The sequence below is a fragment of the Aspergillus pseudonomiae genome, assembly GCF_009193645.1.
Source record: "Aspergillus pseudonomiae strain CBS 119388 unplaced genomic scaffold BDV37scaffold_23, whole genome shotgun sequence".
Classification (NCBI taxonomy): Eukaryota; Fungi; Ascomycota; class Eurotiomycetes; order Eurotiales; family Aspergillaceae; genus Aspergillus; species Aspergillus pseudonomiae.
Genome location: NW_022476015.1, coordinates 343,091 through 363,718, shown reverse-complemented (window position 1 = coordinate 363,718; position 20,628 = coordinate 343,091). Strand labels below are relative to the sequence as shown.

General features: G+C 51.5%; 2 protein-coding genes across 2 annotated transcripts; both read left to right on the top strand.

The window, feature by feature from the left end:
* Positions 1-572: 572 nt before the first annotated feature.
* BDV37DRAFT_281897 (uncharacterized protein) lies at positions 573-16,908 on the top strand (the record flags this gene model as incomplete). Its single annotated transcript, XM_032086914.1, has 3 exons — positions 573-6,533; positions 6,658-13,212; positions 13,360-16,908. 3 exons carry the CDS (start codon positions 573-575, stop codon positions 16,906-16,908), a joined length of 16,065 nt encoding a protein of 5,354 aa, XP_031942811.1.
* A 736-nt stretch (positions 16,909-17,644) lies between these two features.
* Positions 17,645-19,622, top strand: BDV37DRAFT_245207 (acyl-CoA desaturase). The gene is made up of 2 exons (XM_032081631.1): positions 17,645-18,354; positions 18,404-19,622. Exons 1-2 carry the CDS (start codon positions 18,048-18,050, stop codon positions 19,540-19,542), a joined length of 1,446 nt encoding a protein of 481 aa, XP_031942810.1. The 5' UTR covers positions 17,645-18,047; the 3' UTR covers positions 19,543-19,622.
* Positions 19,623-20,628: the final 1,006 nt, after the last annotated feature.

Here is a 20,628-nt window from a genome sequence, read left to right as displayed (position 1 = left end):
GGATAAAGGGTCTCAATCATGAGGCCAGTCACCGAGTTCATTGACTGGGGTGGGCAACCAAGCATGGAGGTCTCTGTCGTTCGAGACCGATCGACGAGTTCATTGACTGGGATGAAGATACGAGAATGAACATCTTGATCGTTCGAGACCGGTCGTCAAGCTCATTTACTTCCTTTCATGGACTTAGGGCGATAATATTCTGCAGCTGCTGCTCCAGATGAGCCCCAATACGCATGTATATAAAGCTGTACAGGATGAGAGCTAGGATATTGAGTGCCTTATGGAATAGCTTTAGTACCTTCATCAATTTGAACGGGTCCAGCCGACTTTCAAACTGTTTTCCTTTGCATTAAATTCTCTACCGTTCTTAAATCATTTGTTCTACTCTGCTCCACTCCTCAAAGGTACCTCGAAGCACGCTTAATGAAACACCTGTGTACTACACATTCAAGAAAGAAGATCACCAAAAGTCAACAGAAGTGAAAGAGAAAAGGTAGGAAAGAAAAAAGACAGAAGACTACATTAATTAATACTAGCATTCATGACCCAAATAGCCCGTATATGGTGAGAAAATGGGCTCCGGAGATTCTAACCCGCATTTCGTCCCCCTTCTAGCACAGAAGCACAAAGCCATGAAACCTGGCCTACTACCAATTAACGGCACAACTTCCGCTAATGAGAAAGAAACCCACAAACATAAGACAGCCTCGAAGAATGCATTGGCAATGGCCAATGGCGGGAAATATCACCATACCGTCCCTGGAGGATGGCAGGAGCAGGCACCCAAAATCGCAGGCCAATGCCATTGCACGGTAGACGAAATTGAAGATATATACCCATGTACACCTCTCCAAGAAGGAATGATGGCGCTCACACTTAAGGACTCTACGGCATACACAGTGATGTACAAGTATCACTTGCCACACAGCATCGACATTGATCGTTTGAGGTCAGCCTGGGATAAGGCTGCAGAAGCAAACCCGATACTGCGCACACGGATAGTTCCCACCCAACACAGCAGTTGTATGCAAGTGGTGGTCCAGGAGCCTATTCCCTGGGTAGTTTGTGAAGGGTATAACGCCTGTGGTGAAGAAGTGGTCAGCCCTGGCGCTACACGAAATTCCGACGGAGACAGAAAGGATCAGTCACGTACCATATGGCAGCCAGGGTCTCCCCTCGCAAGGCTGATATGGGATCCCTCAGCACATATCCTGACGGTATTAATGCACCACGCGCTCTGCGATGACTGGTCAATGAGGATTTTGCTGCACGACGTGGATGCGGCATACCAGGGGCAAGTATTGGTACCCCGACTGTTTCGACCATTGATCGAGTACATTGAGCAATCGAAAGAGACATCTGCGGCATTCTGGAGGGAGAAGTTTGACAATGCACACCAGAGCGAGATGACGGCCTTCCCATCTCTGCCAATCCCTGGATATAACCCCACCTTGTCACAGGAATTGACAGAAACCTTCCCCTACAGTCATGACCGCAGGCTAGAGTTCCCCATAAACGCCAAGATTCGACTGTCCTGGGCCATGCTACAGTCTTTGTATACGCGCTCAGAGGATGTGCTCTTTGGAGCAATCGATACTGGTCGCGGCATTCCCTTGAAAGGCATTGATGAGCTGAGCGGGCCAGCCTTGGTCTGTGTCCCGGTACGGGTCCAGCTTCAGCCGCAGCAGAACATTGCAGACGCACTTAAAGCCATTCAGTGCCAGTACGCAGATACAATGGAGTTTGCACACATTGGGCTTCAGCACCTGATGCACCTTGGCCCCGATACAGCCGCAGGGTGTCGCTTCAACACGTTGCTCGCTGTGGAGCCAGAGCACAGTGACCCAGTCCCCTCGATATTCAAACATAATTGGGAGATCCAGAAGACGTATGATACGTACCCGTTGATATTGCGGTGCCGGCCATCGTCCCGGTCCTTGACTATTCAAGCAACGTTCGATCCGGCGATACTAGACCCGCAGCAGACGAATCGTATTTTGCATCAGCTGGCGCATATATATTGTCAATTGGAGGGTCAACCCGAATTAAAATTGTCCGAAGTCGACATCCTCAGCCCTAAAGATCGACAGAGCCTCTCTGCCTGGAATCTGCCAATTCCTTCAATGACAATGAGCACAGTGCCCGAGCTGATTCACGAGATGGCTCTTAAACAACCCCACAAGACGGCGATCTGTAGCTGGGACGGCAATCTCACTTATGATCAGCTTGACCGCCTCTCACATGCTCTTATGATTCGATTCAAGCAACATGGCGTCGCGCCGGGCGTTTTCGTCCCGCTTTGTCTGGAAAAGTCAATGTGGATGGGACTTGCGATGATAGGAGTCATGAAGGCCGGAGGAGCCTTTGTCTTACTCGATCCATCGTATCCTGTAAACAGGCTTCGTCAGATGTGTGAGGCTGTCAAATCATCTTTAGTAGCCAGCACGAGTGAGACCCGTAGCCTCGCAGCACGACTCGGGCCACGAGTTCTAGTGATCGACGAGGAAGACCCTCAATTGCTTCTTCAACAGGTACGGACCTGTTATGTTAGTCACCCTATAGCCAGCTGTTCCACCGAAGACCCTATGTATGCTACCTTCACCTCTGGCTCGACAGGGGCCCCCAAAGGGGTGGTAGTCGAACAAGGAGGGTATGCGACGAGTGCTACGGCCCATGCAGAACAGTACAACTTCACACCACATTCCCGCGTTCTACAATTCGCCTCCCCGGGATTTGACTCATGTATCATTGAACATATCAGTACGCTTATCAAGGGCGGATGTGTCTGTGTTCCAAATGGTCATGAGTGCCACAGTCGCCTGGCGCACACGATCAATAAATACACTGTGAACAACGCTTGCCTCACTCCGTCTGTGGCGCGGATCCTCTCACCGGAAGACCTTCCTACACTTCAGGACCTTGCCCTTGTCGGAGAGCCTGTCCTCGATGGTGACATTGCACGGTGGGAGTCATTTGTTCATCTGCGGAATGCGTATGGTCCAGCAGAATGCTCCGCTGTATTCAGCGTTCAGCCAAGCTTAACCGAGCATGATCCGAAGAATATTGGTTTCCCAACGGGCGGCGTCGGATGGGTTGTACACCCTGACGACTGTCAGACCTTGATGCCAGTGGGTAGTATTGGCGAGCTTCTGATTGAAGGCCCAATTGTTGGACCCGGATATCTCTCCAACCCTGAGCGAACAGCTCAGACGTTCATTCAGCCCCCGAAGTGGAGGCAGCAGTTTGGCGACGTCCATGGCCTCATGTACAAGACAGGCGACCTGGTACAGACCACAGATACTGGCAGCTTTCGGTACTTAGGGCGCAAGGACACCCAAGTGAAGCTCCACGGACAGCGCATCGAATTAGGTGAAATAGAGCACCTTTTGCAATCCATTGCGTTTACCGATGCTCCACAAGTCGTTGTGGAAATCGTACAGCACAACAATTTCCACCCTCCAATAGACACACTTACTGCATTTATTTGTTCGCCAGCCGCGCCAGATGTTACGAATGATCAGGAGCTGGATGACGGTGCTTTCCTTGCTCCTAACGACGCCTTCCGCCAGGCATGTACGATTGCCGAGTCCCGGTTATCGAACTTGCTGCCGTCGTTCATGGTCCCCAAACTGTTTCTTCCTGTCGGTCAGATGCCGTTGACACCTAGTGGAAAGCTGAATCGTCGTCAGCTACGAGCAGATGCTGGCACACTCTCTGCTGACACCATGAAATCGTACCGAGCAGCACCGTGCTCATTACAGCCTCCGTCCACTCCCGAAGAAGTCCTCCTGCAAAGCATCTGGGCGCAGGTTCTGAACAAAAGCGCAGACGACATTGGTGTAACTGAGAGTTTCTTCAGCCTCGGTGGGGATTCAGTGAGTGCCATGCAAGTTGGTGCCAACTGCCAAACCGCTGGCTATACGGTTAGTGTCGCGGACATATTTCAATTTCCCACCATAGCTCAATTGGCACACAATATGAAACCGGTCAGCAGCTATCATCCCAATGTCTCCAAGGAACTCCCAGAAGATACCTGGTTCAGGCTTTCTCCCGTCCAGCAATTGTTCTTTGAGGTATGTCCAGATGGGCATAATCGGTTCACCCAACAATTCCTACTGCGCCTTTCGATATTGCAGGAGCGCACTCGTATTTGGGAGGCAATAGAAGCAATTGTGCTTCGACATTCAATGCTAAGGGCTCAGTTCCGTCGATCCCCTGCTGGGATTTGGGAGCAAAGGATACTTAAGTATAGTGGTGATTGCTTTATCTTTCGGGAACATACGGTACAGCGTCTCGACAGTGGTATTAAAGACATTCTCTTACAGAGTCAAAGCTTGCTAGACATTGGGGCTGGAAGACTACTTGTTGTTGATCTCATAACAACGCCCACAGGAGAGCAATACATCTCGCTAATGGCACATCATCTGGTGATAGACCTCGTGTCTTGGCGTGTCCTCCTGCAGGATCTCGAAGACTTCCTAGCCGCAGGTACATTAGCAGGTCCGACCCCTCTAACCTTTCAGCAATGGTGCCATCTTCAAGAAGAGTATGTTGCAGAGTGCCTTGACCCGCGAAAAGCATTACCAACCAAGGTGCCCCCGGCACCGCTGTCTTACTGGGGCGGGCAGTCCTTGGTGGATAGGAACACCTGGTCAGAGGCAAAGCAGCATTCTTTCACTGTCTCACCACAGGTGACACAGACAATCTTGGGCTCTGATAATGATGCCTTTCGCACTCGCCCGGTCGAGCTGATGCATGCTGCCCTGCTGTACTCCTTCCTCCAAATATTCGACGATCGAAAACCACCCGCTATCTTTACAGAGGGCCATGGTCGTGAGCCATGGGATTCGCACATCGACCTTTCTCGCACGGTCGGTTGGTTCACGACCCTGGCTCCCGTATGGGCCCCAGTGAACAGGGACGAAACCATGTCCACATTCGTACTGCGCGTGAAGGAGGCTCGTCGTGGGATTCCCGCTAATGGATGGACATATTTTTCCTCGCGCTACCTACACCCGCAAGGCCGCCACTACCATCGGGGACAATCGCCCATGGAGATCCTGTTCAACTACACAGGATTGTTTCAGCAGCTGGAGCGTCAAGATGCGCTTTTGGAACTTGCTGCAATCCCCGACCATGGGATCATTGAGATGCCTGAGGATATGCCTCGTTTTGCCCTCATCGATGTGTCTGCAGTGGTAATGAATGGCCAACTTAATATCTCATTTATGTACAATCGACACATGTGTCATCAGGACAAACTTGAAAAATGGTTCCATGAATGCGAGAGGACATTCGAGGACCTGCCAAAAGCACTCAAAGGGCATCGACAGCTTGCTCCGTCCGACTTTCCACTCTTGTCGATCGGTAACGATAGGCAATTCGAGAAATTGATGCTGGAGATCGGCCGTCGAGTCCATCTTTCCGAGATTGAAGATATTTACCCATGCTCGCCAGCTCAAACTGGCATGTGGCTAAGTCAAACCAAAGATCCCCAAAAATATTGGTCGAGACTACAATGGTCACTCTATCCATCCACAGACCTCTGTACGCCTGTGAGCATTACTCAGGTTAAACAAGCATGGCAAAAGGTGGTCGACCTTCATCCTATCCTTCGGACTGTATTCTTTATCGATCCGAGTCTGGGCTGTGAGCCTTTACAAGTAGTCCTTAAGGCAGCCAAGGCAGATATCGAGGACTGCGAAGTGCAAACATGGGCACCGGCGGATGAAATGCTCCCTTTGCTTGTTGATCACCGCGGCGAGTCTAACATGATTCCTGCTCACCGACTCAAACTCCACACGATGCCAGATGATAGTGTCCGCTGTGAACTCGTTATTAACCATATGCTAGTCGACGGTTACACGCAACAGATCTTTCTCAAGGACCTTCAACGGGCGTATGACGATCTAGCGCCTCAGCCTGTCGCTCCTCCATACAGTGATTATATCGCGTATATCCACGGCCAGTCCGAGGTAGAATCGAAAGCATATTGGCAACGTTATCTGGATGGGGTTCAACCATGTCTCTTCCCTCGACTGAGTGTCTCCCCTCCGTCTAACGAGAAAGCCCTCCGCTCCTCGAGTTTTACATTAGATAATGCGCAGTGCTTACGACACTTCTGTCAACGCCATGCGACCACTATCCCTAATCTTTTCCAGGTAGCCTGGGGCCTTCTGCTGCAAGAATATACAGGGTCCGACAATGTGTGCTTTGGCTTCTTGGTGTCGGCCCGAGATATTCCTCTCCCTGATGTTCAGGAGATTGCAGGTCCTATTATAAATCTTCTCGTGTGCAGGCATTCTTTCGATCAACAAGAATTGATCTCTTCGACGCTTTCAAATAGCCAGGTCGCATATGGGCGTGGTCTGGATAACAGACATAGCCCACTAACAGATATTATACACTCTCTTGGCCTGACTGGTCGACCACTGTTTAACACAGCACTATCGCTGCAGAGGGCAAACGATAAAACAGAGCCGTCGTCGCCTAGTACGGTGATCAAAAATCGGGGTGGCTGTGATGCAACGGAGGTGAGTTAACCTAAAACACACTCCCTGTCTGTCTCTGCGCGTGTCCTGTTGTTCTTTATGCGTGCGGAAAAATGTATCATCACAGATGCATTAGAGCCAAACCACAGACTAACATAGGAGACAGTACGATTTGACCCTCAATTTATTTGAGAGAGAGAACACTGTAGAGGCAGATTTGAGCTATTGGTCGTATATGTTGACAGAGTTGCAAGCAGAGCTAATTACTGCCACCTTCCAACATATCGTCTCGCAGCTTGTATCTGGAGTGTTGGATCAGCTAGGTCAGCTTGACCTGGTCAGTCAGTTGAATCGGGATTGCATCATGGACTGGAATAAGCAAGCCCCGGTTAGTGTGCGAAGCTGCATTCATGATGAAATAGGGAAATTCGCCATCAAGAACCCTTCGTCGCCTGCAGTGGCTGCGTCCGATGGATCCTTGACCTATGCGGAGTTAGACCAATTTTCAACCATACTGGCAGGGCGTCTTTCGCAGTATGGAGTCCGCCCTGGTGTCCTGGTGCCATTATATGCCGATAAGTCTCGATGGGTAATTGTTGGGGTACTGGGAGTCCTGAAAGCTGGTGGTGCATTCGTGTTATTGGATCCGTGCCACCCCATGGAGCGACTACGAGAGATAGTGAAGAGTGACCTCCACAGCCAGCTCATTCTCACTTGTGCAAGGCTCGCATCCCTAGCAGGAACAATTGCAGATACCGTGATTGTGCTTGAACGGCTTGGCGATGAGAGCAATACAAGAATTTGTTGTGCGCCTTCGACCTTGGAGCGCGTGTGCCCAGGTACGGCAGCATATGCAGTCTTTACCTCTGGCTCCTCAGGAAAGCCGAAAGCGAGTGTCGTGGGACACGAATCTTATGTCACAGGTGCAAGAGCACACAGTAAAGCGTTCGGTCTGGCCAAGGGCTCTCGAGTGCTTCAGTTCGCATCATTTGCCTTCGATGCATCGGTCATGGAGATACTAACTACTCTCATGGTGGGCGGCTGCATTTGTATACCCTCCGATAAGGACCGGCAAGAGAGGCTTCTTGACTTCATACAGGATGCCCAAGTCAACTGGGCATTGCTCACACCCTCCGTAGCACGAACCCTTGACCCCGAGAAGGCAGCACCTCTAAAGACTCTTGTTCTAGGTGGTGAAAGTCTGTCGCCAGCTGACGTGCAGAAATGGTCCCCATATGTGAAGTTAATGAGTGCCTATGGACCTTCTGAGTGTTCGGTTATTGCGACTGTGCAGGATTCTACAACGACCTTGATGAATGAGTCAACCAATATTGGCCGCCCCACCGGCGCACGAGTTTGGATAACCGACCGATATATTTCTGACCGGTTAGTCCCGGTCGGTGCCGTAGGAGAACTGCTCATTGAGGGCCCCATTGTGGGCCAGGGTTATATAGGTCGGCCGGAGCTTACGGCCGCCACCTTCATTTATGACATGCCCTGGATGAAGCACGTATCCTGCTCACAGAAGAGACCCCTTTACAAGACCGGAGACCTTGTCAGAATGCTCACTGATGGAACAATACTATACATGGGACGCAAGGATCGTCAGGTCAAGCTCCGTGGACAGCGCATTGAGCTAGCTGAAGTCGAATATCATGTACGACAGTGTTTCCCTGGCACGCCAGATGTCTTCGCCGACGTCGTGCCGAGTAATGATGCGGACCAGGCATACTTGATTGCAGCGGTCTCGCAGCCCACCCAAGATGAGCATGAGTTTGCATCTGCTGTGTCTATCACGGAGAGCCAGTTGCAACAAGCTGTACCTCCATTCATGCGTCCATCATTTTTACTTCGCCTTCAGGAGGTGCCACGACTACCAAGTGGAAAGGTAGATAGATCGCGCATACGACAGCAGGGCATCGACTTTGTGCAGAAACAGCGGGATGAATGCAATAGCGTTGAAAAGGATTGGAAAGCAACAGACCTAAGTCCAGAGGAGCAAACACTACGCGAGCTGTGGTCCGAGTTGTTGCATTGCCGGGCAGGGGCTATTGGACCCGATGATGACTTCTTCTCCCTGGGAGGTGATTCAATTACGGCGATGAAGTTAGTGTCTGCAGCTCGGGCACAGGGTCTCCATGTTGCGGTGGCAGATGTATTTGCGCATTCTCAGCTACGCGAGCTCGCCAGTTCTGTCGCCGGTCATAGCGAGGAGCCACATGGATACGAACCAGCCAGACCACTCGTGGCCCCATTTTCGCTCATTCCAAACGGCCGCGAGGCAGAAATACAAAACCAGGCTAGTGTACAGTGCAGCATTGATCAGGTAGATATAGAAGATATCTACCCCTGCACGGCTATGCAGGCCGGGATGGCAGCCCTGACAGCTGAGCGAGCGGGAGCGTATGTTGCCCACCATGAGTACAGCATTCCATCAGACATCAATCTTGAACGTTTACGATATGCGTGGGAGAAGGTGGTCACCCACCATCCTATCCTTCGCACTCGTCTCATCCAGACTACGGATCTTGCTTGCTGGCAAGTTGTTGTCCGGAACCAGGCGTTAGGATGGACAGAATCATGGAGCGCTGGAAAAGAGGGCTTTGCCCTGGGAGGACTGGATGCTATAGGTGACCGTGACGATGGAATCTTTGGTGTTCCGTTGTTCAATGTAAGAGTCAGTAGAGGGGATAGTTGCAAGCTGACTCTCACAATGCATCATGCGGTGTATGACGCGTGGACACTGCCACAGTTCCTCCACTGCGCCCACATGGCCTACATTTCCGATGAATACCTTCCAGCTGACCCAGTTCCCTTCCAACACTTCATTGGATACACCTGCTCGCAGGTCGAAGATTCATTAGCCCACTGGCGGACTGAATTCAACGGTGTGGATGTTGAGCCGTTTCCCATGGTTCCGTCAATATCATATCGCGCGAAGGCAATAAGCCAGGTTGAGCATTTCATACCAATTGAGGCAGCCAAGGAGACTAGTGTCACACGCACCGCTGCTGTTCGTCTCGCATGGGCCTTGGTACAGGCACAATACCAGAGCAAGTCAGAGATTGTTTATGGTGTTGTTTCTTCAGGCCGAACAGCTCCTCTTCCAGGTGTCGAGGCAATAAGTGGCCCGACACTATGTGCATTTCCCCTGCGAGTTAGCATCGATACGAACGAGCAGATTTGCAAGGCACTGAAGGATCTCCAAACTCGAACTGCGAAATTCGCCTGTTTTGAACATGTTGGCTTGCAGCAGATCGCGAAATTGGGACCGGAAGCAATGCGTGCCTGCTCCTTCCAAACGTTACTGAATGTTGAGCCAGCAGAGGACTTTGTTGACAGCCCTGCTTATAAGAACTTGTTTGACACTATCGGAGTCAAAGCCAAGGAGGGGGCCTTTGCATCATACGCTGTTGTGCTCAACTGTGTGTTGAAGGCAGATTCTATCACAGTTACAGCTACGTTCGACGATCAGGTTACCTCCCGTTGGAAGATGGGGCATATCATTAGCCAGTTCAGCCATATCCTGCAAGGCATTTACCAAAGGCCGCAGTCACCAGTACGCGACATTCTCGGGGAGCTTAATCCGTCCAGTATGCAGCAATTGAAGACCTGGAATGTCGCAGTCCCAGGCATGGTACGCGAAACGGTGCCTGGCGCCATACAGCAACAGTGCGCACGGCAGCCACTATCTCCTGCAGTTTGTGCTTGGGACGGCAGCTTCACATATCGGGATCTCGACAGATGGTCTAATAAGGTCGCCACCATTCTACAACGTCATAAGATCCATCCAAATAGTCTAGTTCCCGTGCTTATGGACCGGTCCCGTTGGGTAATGGTGGCTATGCTAGGCATCATCAAAGCAGGAGCAGCGTTTGTCTTGCTAGAACCGTCAAACGCTTCCGCCCGCCTGCGCCTTATTTGCAACGACATACAGGCCTCGATCATATTGACCACAGCGCAAAAGTTGAAGGAGACACAAGCACTGGTCTCAAATACACTGGTGGTTGATGGGGGGCTGGAAGACAGTTCTCCGAGCATCACAACTGATACGCCTGGGTGGTGTCCGAGTCCCAATGATGCCCTGTATTGTGTCTTTACATCCGGCTCAACCGGTAAGCCGAAAGGCATCATTATCAACCATGGACCCTTTGTCACAATGAGTCAAGAGTACGCACGGCGGACAAGAATAACGCCGGATGCCCGAATTCTGCATTTTGGATCATATGCTTTTGATGTTAGTATTCTGGAGACGCTGAGCACACTCATCGCAGGGGCTTGTGTCTGCGTTCCATCGGAGGCAGGGCGCAAAGAACGATTCGCTGAAGCAGTACAAGACCTTCGGCCCTCACATGCGTTACTAACGCCGTCATTGGCGCGTGTGTTACCGCAGAATGCCTTAGGCTCTGTACATACCTTAATGCTAGTCGGAGAAGCTGCTCGGCGCGATGACTTCGTCAAGTGGGCGGGGAAGATTCGCTTGATGAATCTCTATGGGCCCGCCGAGTGCACTATCCTGTCATGCATGCAATCCAATTGTACCCCTGAGACCACACCAGCCAGCATCGGACATCCCGTCGCTAGCATTGGATGGATCACTGATCCACGGAACCCTTATCAACTGGCTCCCGTCGGTGCTGTAGGCGAGCTAGTTTTGCAAGGCCCTCTACTTGGTCGGGGATACCTGAACGACCCAGATCAAACAGCTGCCGCGTTCTTCAGGGGGCCAGCATGGTTAGATGGGCTTGGGCTAGAGGGTAATGGGACTCGATCTATGGTGTATCGCACCGGTGATCTGGTCTGCTACGAGGATGACGGCTCGCTGGTGTACCATGGACGGAAGGACACACAGACGAAACTCCGAGGCCAGCGCTTAGAACTTCAGGAGGTTGAGGAGCAGATTCAGCGATCTTTCCCCGGCATACTGACTGACGTCGTTGCCGAAATCGTAACACCCATTGATGCCCGGGGAGCCCCTTGTTTGGTTGCTTTTCTCGCCGTTGCAGGGAAAGGACAGGACACCGCAAGGCCACCCGAGCATGGTGAACACCCACTTGACATTGTTGCAGTCCCCAACTTTTCGGACCACGTCAAGACGACTGAATCCAGACTATCAGAGAGCCTCCCGGACTATATGGTGCCCAGTATCTTTGTCCCCTTGAGGCAAATGCCCCGTACTGTTGGCGGCAAAGTCGACCGTCGGGGGCTGAGACAGGCAGCTTCATCAACCACACGACAGAATCTGGGACGGGAGAGTACCGACAACGCTCCAGAAAGTCAGAAGACGGTATTGTCCGACACAGAACGGCTTTTACAGTCAATCTGGGCACGAGCTCTTGGGATTGCGCCCGAGAATATCGGGGCAGAAGACAGCTTCTTCAGACTAGGCGGAGATTCCATATCTGCCATGCAGGCCACGAGCCAAGCGCGTGCAGCGGGCATTGAACATGCCGTGGCAGACCTCTTCCAATGGAAGTCTATCGGTCGTATCGTGGAGAAGTTTGCCCAATTCATACCTGTGCGTCAGGCCACTGGGCACCAAGCTGCCGAACAGGACCGTCAAGCGGAAGGGGATGTTGGTGCCGGTGTCAAAACACCTTCGACGGACAACGCCGAGGAGCTATTACCTTGTACGCCTGTCCAACGGGGAATATTGCTGACCCAAATGCAAGACCCCCTCAGCTATGCCCCCCATTTCATTTGGAAGATTCAGGGTAACTCCGACGCCCCAGTCGATGTTGATCGTCTAGCAGGAGCCTGGCAACAGGCTGTAGCCCGACATTGCGCACTGAGAGTCGTATTCGAGAATGATACGAGGGTCGATGGTGATGGCTTCCAGTTACGGTTATTCCCTCACATCGATGCACCCATCTACATTCTTCCTGAGTCACCAGTCGACAGCAATGGTGTGCCTGTCTGCCTAACTCAAGAAGACGTCCGACGAGATAGTGACATCCCACACCAATTCACCATTTGCGGCATGGCGAATGGGGTCGTGTTCTGCCGGCTAGACATTAACCATGCCATTATTGATGCGACATCCGTCTCATTGCTGGTTCAGGACCTAATGTCCCTTTACGACGGTCAAGTTCTCCCCTACGGTGCGCAGGATGCATATCGTGAATATCTTTATTTCGTCCATAAGCAGCCCCAAGAGCCGGCACGTGCATACTGGAGCTCGTACCTGATGGGACTGCAACCCCTGTCTCTTCCATATCCCTGGGTCGCAGATGACAGGACTAGCAAGCCCCTGGAGCGGCTGGAGGTTCCTCTGGCCTGCAGTGGGTCGGACATTAACATGTTCTGTCGACAGACAGACTGGACAGCTTCAAACCTCCTCTACTTCGCTTGGGCTATGGCCCTAGGCGTCTTCTCTGGGTCTGATGATGTTTGCTTTGGGGCACTGACCGAGGGGCGCCATGTCCCAGTACAAAACATTCAGTACACCGTTGGACAGATAGCCAACATGGCAGTGTGCCGAGTACGTCTGACACCGCATCTATCCCTTGATCAGGCTGCTCTTTCTCTGCAAGACAACTATGGCCACATCCTATCGTATCAAACCTTCCCATTATCGGAGATCGCCCGAGCGGCAGGTGTAACGGTGCAAGAGCTGGCCTCCACGGCTATTAACGTCCAATATGCCCTTCCTGATACTGAACCTGAACAAAGTAAATCCTCCCTCACGTTTGAGCCAATAGGTGGACTTGATCCAACATCGGTGAGTATTTTCTTCTATTTTCCATCAATTTCGTTGCAGTATCGTTCCAAGAAAAAGCAGACACACAACCACAGAAAAGTGTTTCGTTGCCCCGTCCTCACATGGTGGCTGGTCAGGACCTTTACTAACCCGATACACCATCAACAGCAAGATATCATGCTCTATGTCTTGATAGACCAACATGGGGATGTCCGAGTATCTATGTCTTACCGCCCCTCCCGAGTATCAACCGTCTTGGCCACGCAATTAGCAGACTACTTTGCAGAGGCAATCTCACTTATCCTTCGTGATCCTCGTGCAAAGCTCGGTGACTTACACCTGCTGAGCGCCAATGATCATAAACGATTGTTGCGCTGGAACGCTACACTGCACGAGCCACAGCCCCAATGTGTGCATCAGGCAGTCACCCAATGTGCCCAGCGACATCCGAGTGCTCTAGCTGTCTGTGGATTCGATGGCTCTTTCAGCTATGCTGAGCTGGAGAGTCAGAGCACACAACTGGCTGCCTGTCTTGTCGCCCGAGGAGTCACACCAACGACATACGTTCCCCTTTGTTTCGAAAAGTCACGATGGACCGCGGTGGCGATGCTGGCAGTGATGAAGGCCGGCGGTACCTTCGTGCCATTAGACCCAACACATCCTATCACCAGGCTTCAAGAGCTTTGTCGGCGCGTGGGTGCTCGTTTTGTTCTTACTTCAGTTGCCCAAGCAAGTATGGGTCCCCAGTTGGCGGCCGACGTAATTGTGGTTGGGGATAGGAACTATGATCACTACGCGAGAACGGCAGATCTACCAGCAGTTGTTGATCCTGAACAGCCAGCGTATGTGCTCTTCACATCGGGAACTACAGGGTCCCCCAAAGGAGTTATGGTCCCACACGTATCGTTCATTTCTGCCGCTCAGGAGCAGATGCGAGCGTTCTCCCTTGGCCTCGGGTCCCGCGTATTACAGTTCTCTTCATACGCGTTTGATGTGTCTGTGATGGAAGTCCTCACGACGTTGATGGCGGGAGGTACAGTGTGCGTCATTTCCGAGTCAGAACGCAGTCGCATGCTGCTGGATGGTATATGTCCGATAACAGTTACCCATGCGTTTGTGACGCCGTCCATTGCTGGGATGCTTGATGCTGGCAGAGCATCATGGGTAGAAACACTTGTCCTCCTGGGCGAGCCGATGTCTACCTCGCATATTCAACAATGGGCTAATTCCTGTTATCTGATGAATGCTTACGGTCCAACGGAGTGTTCTGTCTTAAACACCGCCACATCCCGCATTGTCCCCGGTTGCGATCCGAAGGACATGGGCTACCCCCTGGGGGTACACTTCTGGGTGGTGGACCAGAACGACCACCACCGACTGCTTCCCATCGGTGCCGTTGGAGAGTTGATTGTCGGTGGTCCGCCCGTCGCTAAGGGCTACATCAATGACCCCAAGAGGACCGCCGACGCATTTATTGCGCCCCCTGGGTGGTTGCAATCGCTCTTCCCGAAGGACATATCGTCCTGGCGCCTGTACAAGACTGGTGACTTGGTCCGATACGACATATCAGATGGTACTTTGCGATACGAGGGCCGCAAAGACCGGCAGATTAAGGTACGTGGGCAGCGCGTGGAGCTCGAGGATATCGAGTATCATACGGCCCAATGCTTTCCTGGTGCAGCAGACGTGGTTGTCGAGCAGATCATGCTGCCTCAGGATCCAGAAACAGCTCCAGGTGCTGAGTCCTCAGTGCACCCTCGAATCGTCGCCTGTGTCCATGGAAAACACCTCTCTGAGCAGTCAACGTCGGATTCGTCGCTAGAGCGTGACTTGTTAACCACCCCAAGCCGTGAATTCGACGACGATGCAGCGATCGCCGTGCAACGGCTTCGAGACGTTCTCCCTAGCTTCATGGTCCCCGATCTGTTCTTACCTATGGTTTGTGTCCCACGCCAAAAGTCAGGCAAGACAGATCGTCGACGTTTGCGAGAGGCAATAGTAGCACTCCGCTCCAAGGGTCGCACATCCGCATCGTCCACGACAAAACCAAGCAAGGGATCACCTCTAACTGCCACTGAAAAGAAGTTCCAGGCAATTCTAAGCCAGCTTCTCAAGATTCCTCTGCACAATATCGGGGCCGATGACAGCCTCTTCCACCTCGGCGGCGATTCGATCATCGCTATGAAGATTGCGGCCCATGCCCAGGCTAGCGGCCTTGATATCACCCCTCATAAGGTCCTTCGAGATCCTACTATTCGGGGCTGGGCCTGTGCCGTAGATGGAACGCATCCCCCAACCTCTGTTTCACACAAGAGCACGACTATATCCCTCGTTGCAGACTCTGATTTGGCAGAAGTCCAGCGAGTATACTTCAACAAAGCGCCTCCCTTCAGTCACGACAACGTCCAGAGCGTTCTGCCTGTACTAGATAGTCAATCTTACTATCTAGATTCCTCGTCTATAGTGAACTTCGCAGAACTGTTCCCAACGTCTCTTGATACCAATCGTCTGCGGAAGGCCTGTAGCACCGTGGTATCCCAATACAGCATTTTGCGGACGGTCTTTGTCACTGTGGACCACCAATTCTTCCAGGTGATCCTACGGAGCCTTGAGCCAGAGTTCACAGAACTGGAAGTTGAGGACCCAGAGGCATACTTACAGTTGGAAACGAAGCGACAAGCGACTCCGTCTACGCCACTCGGGACTGTCCCTGTAAGCTTCTCCGTACTGACGAGCACATCCTCCACAAAATACGCCTTTATTGCGCGGATCTCCCATGCTCAGTACGACGGCGCCTGCCTTCCAATCCTCTGGAATGCGATCAAGTCTGCGTACAACGGGGAGCCACTACCCGCTGCCACTGAATTAACCGACATTGTTCACCACCGGCTAGGGAACGAGCATCCTCGCAGTATATCATTTTGGAGTGACTACCTCCGCGGGGCTTCCCCCACTGCTCTCGATCCACTGTGTATTACGTCGCTATCCGATCCATCTGGAGACACTATGTCGCCTACTACCGCCCGGAGAGAGATACGCCGGCCAGTGCCTATGGCCGGAGCAACGGTCGCGACGCTGATCAAGGCAGCTTTAGCGTGGCTTTTTGCACGATACCAATCGCAATACGATATAATCCTTGGCCAGGTTGTCCATGGGCGCGGGTCTGACCTTCCGAACATTGACAAGGTCTTTGGACCGTGCCTCACATTCCTACCAATTCGCGTGACTATCGATCCTAGCTGGACGGTATCCGATCTCTTGCGCCACACTCAAGCCCAGCAAGTTGCAACAGTGCCACACGATACAGTAGCCCTCCGGGATATCGTTCGGCAATGCACTGACTGGCCTGAAAATGCCAAGTTCGGATGCCTTGTGCATCATCAACCCCTTCAATCCGCAAATCAGCCGTTGGAGCTAGGCGGCCTGAGTTCATATTCGAATATCACCTGGGCCAGCTCTCGGCCGCCGGCTGGCCAGATCGATGTGATCTCGATTGAGCGCCACGACTCTCTTGATCTGGTCATCGCTAGTCCTGCAAATGTCCTCGATCAGACTCGCGTCGAGTGGATGGCGGATCGGTTATCAGATGCCATTGAACTCTTCTGCCAGTTTCCTGATAGTCACTTGACTGAGATTGAACCGGACAGGGTAGACTCCATGAACGTGAGCATGGAGTTGCCTCCGTCGCTTCCTAGTCTATTGTCATCAGCAGAGTGAGGATAATAGCAGGACTGGAAACGTAATTAAGGATGCCAAGACAAATGTCGTGGTCATGTTCAAGAAGTACTTTGAAGTTTGGCTCATTGACTCATGGTGGAAATATCAAAACCTACTAGTGTTGTGGGATTTATAGCAATTGGCAGGCATGTGCGGATTCTGAGAGAACTTCGACGCGGACTTACCGCCAGCACAGTAATGTATAATTAGTACTAGTTATATTTCGTCTGCACTATATGTACAATCAGATGAATTCAAATTTCCAAAGCGATTTATACTTTTCTGCTTTACAGCCGTGGCAAACTATTGCGGCTAGCTACTATGTGTAGACATGTATATTAATCCAATACCCCCTATGATTCACACTATGTGCAAATGGGCCTCTGCCTTTTCTCGGAATGGCCCTCAACCACGGAGAGGAACTCTATATGCATAAATTCTAACTTCCAGACGTGGGGACTCGTCTTCGGGAAGCAGTGCTATGGTTCAATCTCGTGAGGATGAACGAGTTGAAGTCCTGCATCTATAACCAGCAGCTCAGTCTTCTATTGCCTAGCCTGCGGTCTAGCTGCTTTTGTTATACGTTATCTACCTGACTAGCGGCAGATTAGTGTTTCAGTTCTTTGACACGGTCCAGCTTCTATGGTCAACATGTGAAGCTTCCAATCCATTAGCGTTCTGATCGCCACGCCCAGACATCTCAACCTGTATCTACGCCAGAGGTGCATGTGACGGCGACCACCGAGGCAAATATGGAAGGTTGAGAATCATGATTCTGGGTAACACATGGAAGTTAGGATATTTTATGTCATTGACTTCGGGTTGAGTTCAACCAAGGTCGTCAACTGTTTCGAATGTTCCTAGGGCTGACTCAGGCAACATGCCACCCGTTCCCAACAATTTAGCCCCAACGTCTTCTATGACAACATTTGGTAGAGATTCACTCACTTTATTTCTTTATGGATTAATTGTTGAGCGGACATTTGAAAGGAGCTTGAATCATACCACTTGAAATATGTAGATTGTATTCATATACATAGTAGCCAACTGCTGGTGTCGGATTACACTCTCGCTGAGTATAACTTCGTTCTTCGCTCATGGTATGATAGACCATCATACGATATTATAGGCTATCATACATGACCTCGAATGCCAAAGAGCCCAAGATGGCGCTCGACGCAAAATCACCAGCAGCGACTCCTCTAAACGATGGCACTACAGACTACGTCCCTCTGAGAAAAAAGTACAACTCCAAAGAGCCGCATATCACTGAACAACCCATCACTTGGGCCAACTGGTATAAGCATATCAACTGGTTGAACTGTTTTTTTATCCTCTTCATTCCCTTCCTTGGCTGTGTCGGGGCATACTGGACACCTCTTCAGCTCTATACGGGCATCTTCACCGTTGTATACTACTTCAACGCAGCCCTTGGCATTACAGCCGGTATGATTCCCTTCCCTCGAGCTCTCATCTATTGTCTGACTAGTGATAGGATACCACCGCTTCTGGGCCCACCGATGCTACAAGGCCACTCTCCCATTAAGGATCTACCTAGCCGCCGCAGGAGCCGGTGCAGGACAAGGCTCGATCCGATGGTGGTCGCGAGGCCACCGTTCCCACCACCGGTACACCGATACAGAGAAGGACCCATACTCGGCCCAAAAGGGCTTCTGGTATTCGCATATCGGTTGGATGGTGCTGAAGCAGAACCCGAAGCGAATCGGTCGCACAGACGTCACGGATCTCGACGCCGATGCCGTCGTCGTGTGGCAGCATACCAACTATATCAAGTCGGCTCTGTTCATGTGTCTCGTGTTCCCGACTTTGGTCTGTGGCCTGGGCTGGGGCGACTGGCTTGGCGGATTCGTCTACGGTGGCATCCTGCGCGTGTTCTTCATTCAACAGGCCACCTTCTGCGTCAATTCGCTTGCCCATTGGATCGGCGAACAACCCTTCGATGATCGCAATTCCCCCAGAGACCACGTTATAACCGCCTTCGTTACTCTCGGTGAGGGATACCATAACTTCCATCACGAGTTCCCGTCGGACTACCGTAACGCCATCGAATGGTGGCAGTACGACCCCACAAAATGGTCCATCTGGGTCTGGAAGCAGCTCGGCCTCGCCTACGACCTCAAACAGTTCCGCCAGAATGAAATCGAGAAAGGTCGCATCCAACAGCTGCAGAAGAAGCTCGATCAAAAGCGCTCTACTCTCGACTGGGGCATTCCCCTCGACCAGCTCCCCGTCATGGATTGGGATGACTTCGTCACCGAAGCCAAGAATGGTAGAGCCCTTGTTACTATCGGAGGCGTGATTCATGATATCACGAGTTTTATCAAGGAGCATCCGGGCGGCAAGGCATTCATCTCGTCGGCCGTTGGCAAAGACGCTACAGCTATCTTCAACGGTGGTGTCTATAACCATTCCAATGCCGCTCATAACTTGCTGTCTACCATGAGGGTCGCGGTTCTTCGTGGCGGGTGCGAGGTGGAAATCTGGAAGCGTTCCTTACCGGATGGTAAGTCGCCGATGCTGACGGATTCGACGGGTCAGCGCATCGTGCGGGCTGGAGATCAGGTTACCAGGACTGCGCAACCAGTGCCTATGCTGAGTACTGAGGCCAGATAAGGCGGAAGTTTTGTTTCTCTATTTCAATTCTGAGAATGCTGCATGAATAGTATGACTAATAAATTTATACCCTACTCCATTGCAATTACATATATTCCACGTATATGCTTGTATCGTCTAAATCTGGACGACCTACTTCGTACTCTTTGTAGAGAACCGGGTCAGAGGCAATTGGGAGGATAAATTGTGTGCCAAGGCCAAGCATGAAAGGGAAAATAGTCCGGGGTATTTGAACAGCATAGCCAATGAAGCATGCCCCATAATTTAGTGGATACCAGCCAGCAGACCGTCTATCAAAGGGGTTCGCCGGGTCTGACGGTGGATTAGTATTTACCGAATGACCTACCTAGTGCCGAGGAATGATTACCACCAATATGCTCCGTAGTCGTTGTCGAGCTGGCTAGTACTCGAGGGATCCACCAGTAGTAACTGGTTTAATTTAGCACTGTTACCTCGCACGGCCGTTCCTCTCCGGAAAATCGCCGAACATCTGGTGTTTGGTCACGTAGGGCCCATTTTAGCGCTCTCGGAAATGACGGTGGGGCTTGAGCTTGGGTATAGATATCGGATGTCCACGGAGGTCCCTCGAAATCCCTGCTTCAGCGCTCTAAATTAGTGCGTACATTCGACCTAGTTCAAAGCGTTGCCTGACTAGGTAACTATTAGGGTCTGAAATTTATTTCCCTGTTGGTATTTCCTAAGCGAAGACAATACTAGTAACCACTATCACACTAGACGCTATGGTCCAGTTCCAATGCTACACTGCTAGTGCTAGAGACGACATAAGTGCCTGCTAGCATCGGGTGTATGACTAGAATGAGTCGGGCAATACACTTGTAATCGCTATGCTTCGTGCAGTAGCAAACCCTATGAACCACTCATGGAGTGGTCCTGAGAATCGTTCCATTCTTAGGGCTCCATCGACCTGGCCCGCCAATCGTCGGCTAAGCTTTCTTGCCAAGTAGTGAGTTCCTTCGCTCATTAATGCGCCGATTCAATATTTGACAGGTCGCCCCCATGTTACATCCACTAAATTGCTTGCTCGTGGTGGCACTACTCAGTGACTCATATACCATAGTACACATT

Coding starts and splice junctions, on each gene's coding strand:
- BDV37DRAFT_245207 (XM_032081631.1), top strand. CDS start 18,048: ATGACCTCGAATGCCAAAGAGCCCAAGATGGCGCTCGACGCAAAATCA. Junction 18,355..18,403: donor AGCCCTTGGCATTACAGCCG/GTATGATTCCCT, acceptor GACTAGTGATAG/GATACCACCGCTTCTGGGCC.